The 16,658-nt window shown below is 50.9% G+C and overlaps 1 protein-coding gene across 1 annotated transcript; it reads left to right on the top strand.

Moving 5' to 3' along the window:
- The first annotated feature begins 8,267 nt into the window (after nt 1–8,267).
- Nucleotides 8,268–9,948, top strand: LOC128724131 (uncharacterized). The gene is made up of 2 exons (XM_053817896.1): nt 8,268–8,317; nt 8,398–9,948. Exons 1-2 carry the CDS (start codon nt 8,274–8,276, stop codon nt 9,872–9,874), a joined length of 1,521 nt encoding a protein of 506 aa, XP_053673871.1. The 5' UTR covers nt 8,268–8,273; the 3' UTR covers nt 9,875–9,948.
- Nucleotides 9,949–16,658: the final 6,710 nt, after the last annotated feature.

Raw genomic sequence — 16,658 nt, 5'->3', positions numbered from 1 at the left:
ATCGGCCATTCTACACGCCCCACGAAAGGGGCACGCGATCGCAAGCTGACAGCAGGCGGGCGGGGGCTTCGATTTATGAATTTTAATTAATCACTTCGCGAACTCACTGCGCTTTTAATCCCCCAAACGATCCCAGACGGTTGGGTGGACGCGAACCGAACCGTAGGAAGCATAAACGGCGCTGCTGCGCTTTCGTTTTGGACGATCGCGAAACAAGTTCCAGCCTCCGGTTTTCAGTTGCGCGCGAGAACACGCAAACGTGAGCGCGCGCGCTCGCGATCGATTCGCGTGGTCCATTTTTATGAATTTATGTGCGACCCGTCGCGTGAGGTGAACATACTGCCTCGATTGACGGACGGGTTCGCGTCCAGCGCGATGATTGGCACAACAACAAGCCCACGGTGGGGCGCAGGCAGCTCAGAGAGGAAGTGGCACACTAAATTGATTTTAATTCACCGCGTCACCACGGCGCGATTGCATGCAAATTGGTTCGTCAGTCGCCCGGTTCGGGCCCAGTTCGATTGGCTTATTTTACTTTCTAATTACGGTTGTTGGTTTTTGCTGGTTCGCTTGCTCTCGTGCCACCGTTCTCGCACGCCAGCGAGATAAATGATAAGATCGTGTGTCATAATTTAGTGGCTGTCATGTTTGAAATGTCAACGCTTGTCTGATACTACTGGCCGGAGACGGTTTTGGCCCGCCGAGGGAACTTGTTTGCACAAGGCCAACCCGGGGCAAGATAAACGGTTAAGCAAGGATGTCTGGGAAATTGATTCATCGAGATATTATGGTAATTGATTGACAAGCCGCAAATGAGACGAAACGATATAGTCTGTCTGGGAGCATTTTTAGCGCTTGCTTTACGAGGGCCGGAAATGATAAATGGGATTATTTCGTCCCTCTCAGGAGATCGTTGTCACCCGAAAAAAAAATACCCAGTGCACACGTGACGTCATGTTTAATGATCTCTTGTCTTTCTTTCTTCCTTTTCAGACGATCGTTTCTTACGCTCGAGATCCACACTAATCAGTGACCCTGCTTCGAAACAACCACGATGCATTCCGGCAGTTCCGGGCGTCTGTAATTAGACGTCTATTTTAGAAACCCGACCCGACGATTCGTCACCCTCCCAATTCCGGAGGCGAGTTGCTCCGGGTTCCGGTGAACTAACGAGGATCGCGCCCTTCCAGACCAAGATCAAGCACCCCTCGGTATGGAGGACGTGTACGAAAATGAAAACCGCTCGCCCGACGCGGACGGGCAACCGGGAAAACACTTCAACGGGAACAGCGGCAAAAGCGTATCCTTGCGCATCCTTTCGATGCCATCATCCCCGTTGCCACCGTCACCCGCGGCGGGTCTTCGTCCGTCCTCACCATCAGCCGTGTCCCTTTCGTCGGCACCACACGCCCGGGACACGCGCCACCGTCTGGCAAAGGATCGTGTGATGCGAAAGACGCCCAAAGTCAGCACGATCGGGGCCGGTGTGGTGGCCCTTCCAGGGAGCTTTCCCACCGTGGCCACTATCGGCGAGGGTGCGAACGAGTGTCCTACGAGCCCGACCGAGAACAATGCACTCGCCCTGTGCGGGAACACCGCCGTGAAGAAGTCCAAGGTGGACTTTGTGCGGTTCGATTCGACCGAGATTCACTACACCGAGAATGAGGAAGTGCGCAAGAAGATTTCCGACGAGATCAAGAGGTACGTGTGTGGGTGGGCAGAAGAGAAATGCAATTTTTTTAAACAATATTAAATGCGCTGTATTTGAGCTTGTACGCTTATCCATCGGTCGTTAGTGGGCTCCAGTCAAAAAAGGGGTAACGGAGACGGGCTTGCGATTAACACTTAGCTGATGATCTACGGATCCACCAACGTGTAGGTGGACGCCTACCAAACGTGCGCGATGATAATTATGAGTGTAATGGTAATGAACGCGTAATGCCTACCTCCGAGGGCCCTTAGCGCGCGCGAGAGAGTAGAAAAATAATAAAAAGGGTTATGTGACATGGGCCGAAACGGACAGGGCTGTTAATTTGCTCGGCAAACACAGTAAACGTGGTGCGAGGCCCGATGTTTTTGTGGGCTTTGCGTTGTGGCGTTTAAATGACGCATCACGACGCTGGCGTTTCGTTTGTGATGCGATTTAAATGGCCGACATTCCGATTGCGCGCTCGAGAAGTTTGCACATGCTTCAGCAAATGTTTTGTGTGCTTTCTCGGTGGCTTTCGCAAACAAAGGCGGGTTGGGGGGGGAAAAAAAAACGGGTGCTTAACCGATGAAGTGAGCTTTCTTAGCAAGGGTGCTTTCAGATAATTGCTTGCGTCCAATTTGCTTGCGTCGTTTTGCGCTCATTCTCGTGCGATGTAAGAGCGGAAATTTGGTTCCCGCAAATCGAGCAAGGGAAAACATGCTTTGCATCAGCACAACGACACTTACGACGAGCGCCGTAGCAATCGATCGCGGCTTACCGGTTCCGAGGGACAAAAGGGAGAAAGTAACACGAACAACGAAAAAAGAATAGACAAACATCAGGGAGAGGAAAAACCCGCTGGCCTGCGACAAAAATACCGTTCCAAATTTAGGATCTCCAACGGCCACTGTGTATTTTTACCCGCTTGCCGGTGCATTTGCCGGCGGGCAGTCGGATGGAAGTTGTTTGCGTCTCCCCGCGCACGGGGTGTTTGTTGGGCCTCGACCCCGAAAACTCCACCCGGACCCATTCTTCCCCACCCCTTCAAGCGGTTCCGAAGAAGTGGTGAGGAAAAATCGAGCGGAGGAACGAAAGCAAGCAAAACACCGTGCAAAAGTGCATTCTTTGCCGGGAAGTTTCTCGTGACCTTTGCGCAGGTTGCCGGTTGGTTGGAAAGCGTCCGGCGCTTAGCTCGACCAACAGGGCCGGCGATCCGGCTCCATAAAGCATTCCACGGATGGATGGGGCTAAAAATTGCACCCCAAAGGTCCCGTTCGTGGTGGGGTTTGGGTTGTAAAATAAATTTCACCGCTCAAAGCACCTTCGAAGCACCGGACACAAACACACACACACACACACACACACGCGCGCGTGGTGAGTTCTCGGTCAGGTGGTTTTTTGAGAAGCGATTTCGCATTCGCGGCACCGACGAATGACGTCACTTGGGAAAACATTCCAACCCGCGAGCGCGATGCAAGCCGGACGGTTTGTCTGCCACATGTGGTCGGGTATTGAGTTTCTCTCGCCTAACCCAGGGTGCACGGGGGGTGGGAGAAGGTGCACGCGGGGGAGGGTAGCACATGGCCGTTGGGTTTAAAAATAACCGCCCGGAGAATGCCGGTTACCATAGCGAGTGGAAAAGCAAGCGACGAATCGTGAGAAGTGAGTGAGCGGGAAAGTCGATCGAGGTGTGAGTGAGAAAAAAGAGAGAGAGAGAGTGAATGAATGAGCAGACAAAGTGGATGAAAAAAACAGCGTGAGACCGCGTGCGTTTTGTTCGATCGGGAAAATGCATCCGAAAGGGAAAACGCAACGCGATCGACCAACGTGAAGATTCCGCCGCGTTGGTGTGCGAAAGGTGAACCACCCTGTACCGCACGGGGTAGAACAAAGAGAGTGTGTGCGAGAGAGAGAGAGAGCCTGCTCACCGAGGAAAATCCTCTGAATGGAGAGCGGGAAAACCGAATACACCGGGTTATGGTGCACTGACACGATTGCCATTCCTACGGCGGGATCGATTGGACGTGTAGCTTAACCGATTGTTTCGGGACGCAAATTGCATGAACAAAAATCAAAGAAAACACTTCGTTAAAAGCCTCTTGAACGGACAAAAGAAACATGGAACGGTTGCACGAAGAAGGCCTTGCCGCGATGTTACACGTTCACACATGTGGCCTACTTAGCTGGATGTGCAATTTTCGATTCACCGCGACAACTAAATCAACATGACAAAGAGAAAGAGACAAAGCGGAACGTCAAAGAGAGCGAAAAAAACATTTGCGTGTCTAAAGCCCGGTTGCATGGTCATTTGAGGCGATTCCACACATCGCTAGAAGCTTTTGGCTACCGTCCATCCTCCCCTGAACCGCGCGAGGAAAATCGAATGGAAAACCGCGGGAGCACGCTCACAATCTCACCCTCCGGAGAGCGCGCGCGCTCTCTCACTCTCTCTCTCCCTCTCTCTCGCACGCGGTCTCTCTCTCTCGCGCGCGCGCTTATGCTTCGTGCTGCCGCCGCCACCAGCGTGGTGGGCTTTTGATCGGAGAAGGCTTCGCCAGTTGGCACGCAGGATCCGCGCAATCATTCGTATCGGATCGGTTGCCCAGAAGACGCGGTTTGGCTGTTGCGTGTTTGCCGAGCGCGCGTTACCGGTGCGTACGAGCGTATAGAATGCGCTGCAAGGACGAACTCGACGGCGTTTGCAAACACTCCGGTTGAAAGTTTGTTGGTTTGTTTGGTGCTACTGAGTCTGGTGCCCGCTGTCCTGCCTTGCCCCCCTGTGCCAGCAGGTTCGTGTGGTTCCGCTCCCGTGTCCGGTTTTTCCCATTTCCGTTCCGCGCGTTTCCGATCCCACCCTCTCCCTTGCATCCTCTCCGGTGGTGGTGCCACCCACCACCGTCAAGATCGCTCTGTCTCCGGTCTAGACACTAGCAGGCTTTAGGTTTTCGTGCCACCGGTGGTGAGGTAGGTGAAACGGGGCTCGGAGAGGGATAGTGAGGGGGAATACGAGAGTGAGAAATGGAGTGACAATGATCACTTGAAGATCGAGATCAACAAAGAGGAGCGTGGAACAGCGTTTCCATACAACTCTTTTACCCTGCTTACTCTGTGACTCTCTCTCTCTCTCTTTCTCTTACTCATACTCCCTTTCACCTCGTCACCGTTCCGATTCAACTGACCCGATCCGTGTGCCGTGTCCGCCTGCAGCTCTTAGTGCAATTCTTTGCTTCGCAGGAAGAAGCAGGCGCCTCCTTTCGGCGCGATTTTCGGTGGTGGTGTGCCACGTGTGCCGCTGCGTGCGTACTGCTGCCCGGTGTACGTGTGTCCCACGTGTAGGTGTGCATGTGTTGCCCCGTGTGTGTGTGTGTGTGTGCGCGAGTGCAGGCAAGCGAGTGTGTGTGGGCGTGTGTGCGGGTGAGCTTCAGTTCAGAGGTCAATGTGAGTTCGCCCTAGAAGCGGAAAAGTTGCAAGCAACCACGCGGGGGCAAGTGGAATGAAAATTTTCGGTCCCAAATCTATCACTTCTACTACCACTACTGTTACTACTGCTGCTGCTGCTGCTGCTGCTGTTGCTGTTGTTGCTGCTGTTGTTGCTACTGCTGCTACTACCACTACGATTGCTGCTGCTGCTGCTGTTGCTGCTGCTGTTGCTGGCGACAACGCGATCGCCGAGTGTCATCTTTCATCTCAGCTACCAAGCGAAGGTGTGTTAGTCTGTGGCGATCTGCGAATGTGTGTTTGGTTGCGTATGTGTGCCGAAGGATGCTCTGTTGCACCGGAAGAACGTAGCGTTGCGCTCGAACGCTTTTCTTCTCGAGGCCCTCCTCCCCGTTTTCGGTTGACACAAATCACAGCCGCGAGTGACGGGGAGACAAAAACACGAAAAGCTATTTACACTTTCATGCCCCAAGTGTCCCGAGAATGTGTGTGTGCGTAGCGTGTGCGTGAGTCATTGACGCTGAATGTGGCGAGGGAACAATACCGGGCCAAAGTCGAACACGTCGTCGGCCTGAGCGAGGACGGGGAGGACTTATTTATTTTTCTTTTCTTTCCTTGTCTCATGCGCGAACGATGGATGATCTTGCATAATACGCGAAAACCGTCAATATTCCCGGTGGGGGAATTCCTGGCGCAAAAAAATAAAAAAAACAAGCGAAACCCCTCCCGAGTACGATGGGTGGGGAGGGAACCATAGCGAAGTGGAAGAGTGGGGGTGGGGGGCAGTCGTGTTTAACACCTGTTCGACCCCATTCCCTAACGCAACCAGACGAAGTCGTAAAGCCACCACCCAGGGCTCCTGATAATCGTACAAGTACAAGTACCCTCTTGCGCCCGCTCTTCGAAATCGCAGACGTTCTCGCGATCCAGTATGGTGAGCTGCGATCGAACTTGATCGTGACAGACCCGAAGCCGGTACGTGAGGTAATGCCGGCCCTGTTCCGGCCCCTGGGCTGTGCCCTGGTGGAGGACGAGGGCACTGTAAAGACGGCGAGAGCGTGCGCGCGGTGGCTAACCTTCAACTTCACCTGCCAATTTCGAGACGTTCGCCGTTGCGAAACGGGTTTACTGTCGCTCAGCTGGTAATGACTGCCGCCAGGGGTGGAGGTGCCTTAAGAAGGGGCGAGACCGCGGGCCGATTACGCCCTATGCGCGGAACGCGAGTGTTGTGTTTCACCCTTGTGCGCTTTGTTTCTTCGCGCAGAGGGCTGAAGTTGCCGAGCCAGCCGAGAACTAGCTGGCGGGGCAGATTGTGGGTCCACCGTGTCTGCTGTACGGTGTCGGAAATGGAATGGAAATGGTTCACTGGTGGTGGGGAGTTGAAGCTCCAGACGCACGGGATGGGGGATGAATGGTTACCGCAACGCTGCAAAAGTCTCGACAATGGTAAAATGGCACGATGCGGCACGGGCGAACACAAGCGATGGTAAGATTGCTTGCGTTCCCTGGTGTTTGATGGCCCAGGAGCGATTTGGAGCTCTGCGGAATGTTTAGCATACTGTGGAGCGGATCACGTTTCAATGCATTTCGAATTATACGGAGAAACGATCGGGAGAGACGATCGTGAAACATTTTGGATGTTGGGCGGGTTGCATACACTCCAGGGGCCATGGGAGAGAAGAACGTTAACTGATACGTTTTGATACGTAATGATTTATCTTATCTGTGTTGTATTCTTGATTTTATATACACGACAAACGGACTTTAAATGTTCTAATGTGCTAATTGTAATAATTTATACGATTGTACGTCCGAGCTCCTTCACGTGGTTTGCCACAAGCAGTTCGATTCGCATCATTGGCACAGTGATGGTGATAAAAAATATATAACCCTAGATAATGTGTTGACCGATGTGAAGAAACTGTTGGGTATTGCTTTTTTTATTCACTCTTTCGAATATCGAACGAACGGGCTCGTTGCTTAGTCAATAAAAAAACCCCACACATCTGGCAATGATCATTGAATAGCGAGTGAGCTCATACCGAGCGGGCATCGAACCTTTAGGCAGCAGTAACGATATACATTTTTTTATAACAATTTCGTTTCGTTGGGATGAAAAATTGCGGCTACTAATGAATGGTTCTCTTTTTAGACAAAAAAAGCTGTGCCGTAGTCGTAGTGGTATTCGTGAGCGTAAGCACCTCTAAAACCATGCTAATCTAAACGCTTCCGGGCACTCACCTTTAATTATATTAATATTAATAGCCCTCGATGTAAAGCATGAAGAGGTCAAACTTTTGCTGTTAGGTCGTGAAAACCGTAGGCAAAATCCATCTCTCATACCCAGTATCTCCTAGATTTCCGAGCCGGTTGAGCATGGAAGGAAATTTTCAAAAGGTTCCTAGAACATTCCATCATCCTTAATTATTCACGGCTGGGCATCGTGTTGCACAATAATTTCGAGCCGATATCCAGTCGTTGGTATGCTAGAGTTTTTAATTATGAATGTTTTGCGTTCGCATAGGTATCGCAGGAAAAATATCTCCCACTGAACCTCTCTCGGTAAACGATAAGGACAGCAAACAGACGCTCCCACCCGTTACGACGAGATGGTTTAAATTAATGTTTATAGCACGAGTGAGTCATTCGGTAGTCACGGGCAACGTCATGCGTAACACGATGCTTGCTATGATTATTTTGCAGTCGGGAGGATGTTTCTTTTTCTGAGATGCTAATTTAAAGGCTCTGGAGTGCCAGACTGATCATTGTGTAGCAAAAACGGAGCCAAAAAGGGAATTGCATTAAAAGTATGCGTCACTTAATATTGAAATGGCACTACCGTGCGTATTGTTCGAAACCAACACTCAGACGGAATGTAATTCTCCTTACTATTTCGCATTTCGCTCAAAAATGGTGCTGTATTCGTGCGATGAGCCTTATCTGTCGGCGATTTCCAAGCGAAGATCGATTCGTCCCGCCTGCTCTAAGGTACCTCTTATGTTCCTGGGTCAAGTCAGCATGACCTCTGCGTTGCAGCTTATCAGAAGGAATCCCCCAGGGAACTGGGTGGTTCCGCTGCCACACGTTCTCTGTGGCGTTTGGATTCAGTAGTGCACGAACGTCGATCGAAGTAAAACGGTCCAGGATGGTGTTGTTACGCGCGTCTCAGCTAGCGATCGTATTGATTTGGTAAGCGTGATCCTCGGGCATGTAACACCGACCGTTACTGTGTTCAGAGTGCTTATGCATATCTTAAATCATTCTTGCAGCATCGGTGCCTTCGCGCTCGGGGAGATCCACGAGGTGAAGCAGATAACCGCGCACAAGTACAAGATTGAAAAGGTGACGGACAGCAGCCTGAGACAGGCACTGAAAAGTATCAGCCACACGAACGTGAAGGAGCTCGATCTGAGCGGCAATCTGCTGAGTGTGATAAACGCACACGATTTTGCTCCACTCACGAATCTAGAGCAGCTAAACTTGTCCTCGAATGTGTTTTCTGGGAGCGTTGATTTGCAACCGCTGCCGAAGGTGCGGACCATCGATCTGAACAACAACTTCATCACCGATGTGCTAGTTGGGGCGTCCGTCGAGAATCTGTACGCAGTGAACAACAACATTTCGCGGGTTGACTGTCAGGAAGCGGGTGAAAGCTCGAACCCCAAGAAGTTCTTCCTGGCGAACAACAAGCTCAGCTCGTTGCTCGATCTGAGTGCCGCCTGCCGGGTGCGGGTCGAAACTTTGGACGCGAAATTGAACGAAATCGACACCCTGAACTTCGGGGACTTAGTCGGTTCGAGTGACACGCTGCGACACCTGAGCCTGGAGGATAACTTCATCTTCGACGTGAGCAACTATCCAAAGGTGGAGTTCTCGCGGCTGGACACGTTGGATCTTTCCTCGAACAAGCTTGCCCAAATGAGCGTGGCGTTCCGAGCGGTGGCTGCTGCAAAGTCAATCAATTTAGCCAACAACAAGTTCGTGCTAATCGGCAACATTACGTTCTCGACCAGCGTCACCAAGTTCGATTTGAGTGGTAACGGTTTCCAGTGCGAAACGCTGAAGAAGTTCTTCGAGAAGAACAAACACCTGCAATCGTACACGATGGTTTCAACGCGGGAGACATGCACCGGCACGACCAGGCACCAGGGCCCGTACTGTTGCGAGGATCTCTCGGCGCCGTACGCCGATCGGCTCATCAGCCTGAAGCAAAAGGAGCAAAGCCTCTACTATGGCCGTGGCTCGGAGCAGAACCGGGTGGAGTGCGAGCGTGAAAATCAGGCTCGCCAGGCGAAGATGAAGTCGATCAGGAACAAGTACCACGTCACGGTCAACGAGGCGACGTATCGAGAACGGAAGAAGATCATGCTGAACCAAGAGAAGGCTGCCCTGGAACAGAAATTGCCTTTGGTGTCGGGGAGAGTCGGTGAGATAGAAAGTCTGGTGAGGGAATCGGCCGAACAGCTGAACCTGACGACGGAGGGCCAAAACCCGCTGCAACTAATGCGAGCGATCGTGCAAACGTTTGAAGATCTGCACGCGGACGAGCAGACTATACAGGACCAAGCCATCAAGGACTGGGAAATGCACAATCAAAAGGATGCGCCATTGTCCGAAGAAAACGCACGGCTTAAGAAGGCGGTCCAGGGGGTGGACGAGACGCTGCAGTCCACCAACAGCACGCTGTTGGAATTATCTGCCAAGGAGCAGCGTTTGTTGAAAATTCTAAAGATGGACGGCCAGTAGAGTGCGCCGTCGTCGATTTGTTGAGCTTTCCCGTAATAAACGCACACCTACGAATCGGTGTTGAAGCTTAGCAACCATACAAGTCGTTAGGTTTACCATGACAAAACAAAAACGATGTTCCAAATTGCTGTCCGAGGCTGTGCGAATGTGTTTCGCTTTGGCTGGTTCCATCTCCTAAATCGCCACTGTAAACGCGCACTGTGCGAAACGTAGCAGTCCGATCACTGATAATGGGGTGGTTTTTGTGTTTTTTTTTATTCTCCTCCTCCTCCACCGACGCCATGCGAGATCTCGTTGGGCATTCTCGCCGGGGATTGATTTGTATTGTATTTACGTTATCTGCTGGGATTCCCCTGGCAGTATGGCTGAACAAAAACATACACTACGGGGAAGCATCCACCGCCTAAAGCGGTACATCGGATGAAAGATGTCGTGGATGACCTTCGCCGAGTGTTTGGGTCATGTTTAACCGCTGACCGATGATAAAAAGGGTGAGAGAAAAAAAAACTGCCTAAACGTAAACCTTCCATCTTCCCCCAGGCCAAATGCTGGGTGGGATACGTGTGCCCCTTCAGGAATGGGCCGGTCCGGCGATGGGCAACTACGATTGTGGTTTGAATGCGTTTTGCGCTTAGAATATCGATTGCTGCGATCGATACCGAGCTGCTCTACATTTGACGAGTAAGGGCACGATTGTGGATAGCACCCGGTTGAATGGGGATAGCAAAAAGAAAAAAGAAACTAGAGAAAGGGATAAAAACGAGCTAGAATTCGAACGTAATAAAAATATTTTCTTACGGGTTTTATTATACCATATCAAAAAAAAAACAATGCAACCCCGTCACAATCGTCCTGCCACCACCGTATGCAAGGAGTAAACAATGCTGTCCGCTGTTTGTTCCCCGGCAGCAGTTCCGCCGTGCCTTGCCGTCAAAACTGCCCGAACTGCATTATTAATTGAGATGCGGAGCGGTCGATCCGGATCGATGCGCCCTGTAGTGGTGTGTTGGTGTGAGAATCCACCACAGCTGCTAGCAGTTCCAGGGCGCTCAATCGCGGAAAGTGAATGTACATTTTCCACTCACTGTCATCCAGCCAGCCTTCACCTTCGAAGGGAGAACCTTCGTAATTGCAGCGCTATTCTTCTGCAATCACAATAATTGATTTCGAATGCATCACAGATGTTCACGTGTGTGTGTGGTGCTGTCTATGGTCGCAGGTGCATAGAACGGACCTCAACGGAACCAGCACCTGGCTCATTACGGTATCGTTTACCATTTCATTCATGGGCAGCGAATCGATCTTGTCCGAGTATGTTTCTATTCACCCTTCGAGCAGTAGCATCGGCCAGCATTTGTCCGCTTTTGCCACGCGTCACAGGTTTAATATCAGCCCTTATAATTAAACTCGTTGCAATTGACCCCAATCTGTGGAAAACCCGTTCGCGTGGAACGAAGATCGTTTCCGGAAGGAACAAAATGCACGAAAAATAAATCCGTTCACCAGCGCCGAACGAACAAAGCTGCGGATAATGGTGCTTCTGCGTTCAACAAGTTCCTGCTGGTTCGGCCGATTTGGTATGCAGGAGAAGGCGCCAGCATACGTAACGCTGGCATCCCGCATTTGATGGAACGGGTCTCACAAATTTTGCTTTCTTGATTCATTCTCGCTCCACCCTGATCCACGTCTGGTTTCATCTTGATGCTGTATATTTTGTTCCCGCTGAGTGAGAGCAAAAAAAAAAAAAAAGAAAACCACCCTTAATCCCTCGCAAGGTCAACCGGGGCGCCACTCGGCGCCGCTATAATGCGTTCTGGACGCCGCCATTGCGATGCTCCGTAGCCGATTTAACCTTTTCGCCTTGTACGCTTAACACTGCCAGCTGGGGGCTCGTCCTGCGAAAGAACGACGGAATGCTTCGAGAAGCGGGCACGGAATTCGCACACCCGGCACAACATTCCATTAGGCAGCGCGTCATCTTTATTCAGCACGTTGGCTGCTTGAGTTTCGGCGCCAGCCGCCTGTTGCATGCGAAATGGTTTCCGAAATGGACCACCGTTGTGCTTCGCATGAGGGTGCAATCAAAGGGTGTCGGTCCGGCTAGGCGAAAAGGGTCGTTGGAATTCGATGAATGTCACATACGCGATACATTCGGCTCAATTCAACGTCCCAGCGGTTTGCATGATACGGTGGAGCGATCGAGCCCAATCAACATGCGGTCCTGGCAAATCAACAAGCTCATGGAGGCGAGTTATTGGCGTATTTCCAGCTAGCCGAACAGCCGGACACTCGAGCTGTTCAAAACGGGATGGAAGTGGAGCCAAAATACAGAGAGACAGAACAACGGTTGAACGCGTGGCGCCAGCACCGGACGAGCGAAAGTGAAAAATGGCCGATAGATTATTTGCATTCCCGGGACTAACGATGGTGACGATGACGACGATGGGTGTCCGGGAAACTCCCCGGATACTCGAAGCCGTAGCTGATGGATTCAATCAGGGAAACTCACCAAGCCGGTGATTGATGTCGAAGAGGGTGGATAAATTATTGCACAAACCGGGCAGAACCGGCCAACGATCGTCGTTTGCCAGGTGAAGTGTCATCGAGGCTTAACGTTCGCGACCAGACGACCTGACGGAAGGTGGTATCCTTCAGGATCCGCGGGATTCCGCATTTGATCCAACCGCCATCGATTTGCTGCGACACAAGCCGATCGATCCGTGGAGTGATTTATTCGTGTTTTCACTTGTCGCACGCACTGAACACCGAGGGATTGGCAGGCTTTTGGAAGTGAAATGCACGGGCGTGCATTAGTTATTTCTAATTATCTCTCGTGGCTGGAGGCGAACTGTTGACAGCTCGTTGAAATGAGCTTATCAAAGCCCAAAATTAATGGTTTGTGATGAGGCGGATCGGAATGACGTTTCATTTGTCGCTGAAAACCGATGCGATAGCGCGGGAATTCAATACGCCCCCGTTGTCACGTGGTGAGTAATTACGGGTCGCACAATAATTCAACCAGGTTTGGCAGCAGCAAAACCCGTGCCCAGCCAACAAATGGGCTCGGGACTTATGTATCGCCTTTGTTTTTCTGCGTCGCTTTCCTTCGAGAACTTGCCCGCGTCGATGCGTCGTAAGATAAAAAGCACGGGGCTGGTAGAAACAAAAAAAAAACACACGAATGGCCACCGAATTCCTCGGGGCGGGAAATAAAATATTCAAATCGATTTGCCCCGTCATCCCCAGGATATCCCACACTACCGCACTTCCCACCCGCCACAATCGTTCATTAGAGCTTATCCAACTGTCGGTGCGCGTGGCCGGGACCCGCACTAACGAAATGTGGATTTATGGTAATGCATTCATTAATCCTGCGTAATAATGCGCACCATCGTTACGTTATAAATTCCGCCTTCCATTCACTCGACGGAGATATGGGTCCGCCGAGAGAAATTCTTCTTTGCCCTCGCTTGCTGCCTCATCCGGTGGCCGCTCGTCCAGCGTCAGGATGAGTTTTAAGCTCGACATCGTCCTGCCAAGCGGGAGTGTTCGGTCATTGGCTTCAAACCCGAAAGGACCTCGGCGTGCTTGACGCCGTTATGTGGCTTAAAACCTCAGCCTCAGATATTAGCACTCGGCTCGATTGTGACGCGGGAACATCCACCAGAAACCAATCGTTAAGGGATAAATGACACATAAATTAGTCGCAAGCCCTCGTATCTCGAAAGCACTTAGCAACGGAGCGCTCGAGATCGTGCGCCCAAAACTGCGTTCTAAGGCGACACGCGGTTGAGTTCGAGTCGAGCTCGAATTTCGGAAACGGCCACCATCGAGCGCCGCCCGGGTGCGGGAGCGGATTTAAATTTATTTATGCAACATATTGAACACGAGGCGTTACTTACCAACCCGGTGGGGGAGGTTATCGCACTCTTGGTGCTCGGTTTCAGCTCGGATCCTTTCGGCAGGATCCTGTCCTGTCCAATATCGCACCGAAAGCGCTCGTCCCAGCGCCGCCGCAATGGCAGGCGGTTTATATAGACATTAGCATTTCGGAAGCTTTTCCGTAATGGATTGGTTTGCGGGCGCGAACGATACGGGGAATGGTGCCCAGGGGATGGTGCAAAGGGCTCTGAGAAGAGATGGTGATTAACTTCGCAGATTGGCACCAGATGTCAGGAGTTTTATGTAAACATTTCACTTCGACGGGGAATTCGTATTTAATAGGATAATGATTTTGTAAAACCGTCCTAAACTTCAAACTTTGACATTCTGCGTGTTCTGGCAGTTGTCATCTAGTATGCCGGCAGGTTTGGTACGCCATATTAATCAGCCTACTTTTCTTCTTTCTTACATTTCTTCCAGGTATGTCATCGCTGTCATTCCTTAAAGCATCAGGTCTCGTAAGTGGGTAACGTGCAAACGGTCGAACTGCAACTGTCTCCTCAGGGTCCCCCCGTTAGCGGTAAGACTAATTTATTATTTCGTGAAACTTCTGCAAAAGGACACCGAAGGTCAGCAGCCGGAGCCATTCGTGCGTGTCATGATGGCCGCTTGGGGCAGCAGTAGGAGATCCCTTCAGCCGTCTCTAACGATAATATTCCCTCGGAAAGCGCGGCGTTCTCACGCTCGAATGCTCGTTTTTATTTTCAATTTATTAGAAAAAATAAAAACCAATCGTTCGGCATCGCCGCCACTAATGCTTCTTATGGGCCACGGTGATCGAATCGGCAATGGGGCGCGTACTGTGCTCCCCACCCGCCGAGAGCTGGTTTTCCGTTCACTTGAACGTTAAATTTGCGTTTAATTTAATATTCCATTCGTCAGCCGTGCCAATGGCACCGATTCCACGTTCTTTGGCCATATCTCTCTCGCTCTCTCTCTTTTTCTTTCTTTCCGCCAAATCCCAGCTGTGCGTTTTCTTGCTCCCACCGCAATCGATGATCCGTATCCTTCGCCAGGAAGGAAAACGTTGTTCTTGCGGATGGGAAAATGTCGCACGCCCCGGTTGGGGCGGTTTTTTTTTTGTTACCGCAGGCATTTTGATGAGATTCATCCGCTTTTCCTTCCGCCGTTAATGTGGGCCAACCGGGAGGCAGCAGAATGTGCGCAATCAATAGGCTTTTTATGGGTGAATTTCTTGAATGATGAACGATGAGCGATAAATGCACGATAAATTGGAGCTCATTTGCGTCCGGTTCGGTTCGCAGTATTTCCTTTCCGTAGCGTTTTCCTGGGAGGTGAATAAATTATAACTAGTTGGGATTTAATTAAATACCCGCACCGGGAGGTGGCAGTAAAGTGAACAGATTTTCAAAACCCCATTTTACGTGGGTCGAAAAGCTCCCAGCTCACCCGAAGTTCCACGTTGCTGGCTTGACACGTAATCGACTTAGCCCCGGAAGCCTGCCATGCTAACCGATATGTTGGATTTGCTTGCGGTTACCGGTTGGGTAATGAGGTCTGGTACGTTTGCGGGTCACAAAAAAAAAAGCCGAACCTTAACACGAGCAACCGTGCAAAAGGATTATTTCGCAGGTGAAGAGAGCCAGGATTTCAGGGATCTCGGACTCCCACGGGCACGTGTGCGCGTTTCAACCGCCCACTGCATCAAAGGTGGCCGAGTTCGGTGTGCCTAGTGCTGGCCGTTCGCTCCACCATACCTGGTTGGTTTGGGTGAGTGGGATTAAGTGGCGAGTATGTGCTTGTGGTCGCGCCGAGCAGTAACTTTAGAACAAAGATGAAGAAATATTATTGCCACCCTTCGTCGGGTCGGATGGCTCGGCTTGTGGGGTTTATCTGGCAACTATGTCGGCCGCAGATAGAACCAACCTGTCTGCCATCCCCGACTCCAAGGGCTAATGTCCATCCTGGCATTTGGTGGGGAACCACGGGGTAGAGCAGCGCGTGGAAATGCACGAGGACCTCCGGTACGGATGACGATAATCCGCTTCTCGAGATATATAGCCATCCGATGCTCAAGCGGTGGCTCATTGTCTTGTGGTTGGACTCACCCCAAAAAAAGGGTACAAAAAACGGGCTGTGGGCAGCTTTGGAGAACGGAAAAATTGCTCGAAATGGAACCGAGAATGGAAATAGAAATATCATATAACGTTTCTTTTTTCTTCATCCAACCTCCGATGGCAGTGTGTGCGTGGTAAAGTTTTTATCCATAATGTTTTTCCTCCCAAACAATCGGTGCAGGGAGCTTAAGAAAATATTTTTCCATGGCCAGCCTTTTCCACCCGTTTTCAACGCAACGGGAAGCTGCAAAGCGGGAGCACAAAAAATCATGCACCATTTTTCACGCGCTCAGTGGAAAGAGTTTTCGTTTGTGATATTTTTTGTTTGTTACCGGTTCCGGGAGCTTTCTTTCCGCCACGCATGCAACAGTTCCGAAACAGACGGATAAAAACACAATACTTGGCAAAGAAGAAGGGCATCCTTGGATGAAGGCATGAGCGGGATTTTTTTTATCACACCCCTGCCTGAGCTGCGAACGAACGGAACAGCTTGCCGTAATCCGAGCAGGCGAGGATTTCACGCAAGCTGCACCACCGTGACTTGTTGCATCGTGCTGATGATGACTCAGCAGCCACCCGTTGCTAAGCATCTGAAAGGGTTGAGCGCCAAGGATGAAGCACGAAAAGGCGAAAACAAGAAAAATACGAACGTAATGGGAATCTTTTCATCGTTGTGCTTATTTTTGCGTTTTCCAAGCGGCTTAAGAATTGCAGGCCGTCTCGTTTTGGGTGTGTTTTACTTTTTTGTACCGCCTTTGCTCGAA

This window comes from Anopheles nili, chromosome 3 (assembly GCF_943737925.1).
Source record: "Anopheles nili chromosome 3, idAnoNiliSN_F5_01, whole genome shotgun sequence".
Lineage (NCBI taxonomy): Eukaryota > Metazoa > Arthropoda > Insecta > Diptera > Culicidae > Anopheles > Anopheles nili.
The sequence above is the reverse complement of the archived record's forward strand: the minus strand, read 5'-3'. Positions and strand labels throughout refer to the sequence as shown.

Bases quoted from the DNA above. Each gene is read 5' to 3' on its own strand.
- LOC128724131 (XM_053817896.1), top strand. From the start codon at position 8,274: ATGGTGTTGTTACGCGCGTCTCAGCTAGCGATCGTATTGATTTG. The intron at 8,318-8,397 runs GTAAGCGTGATC...TCATTCTTGCAG, and splicing joins CTAGCGATCGTATTGATTTG to CATCGGTGCCTTCGCGCTCG.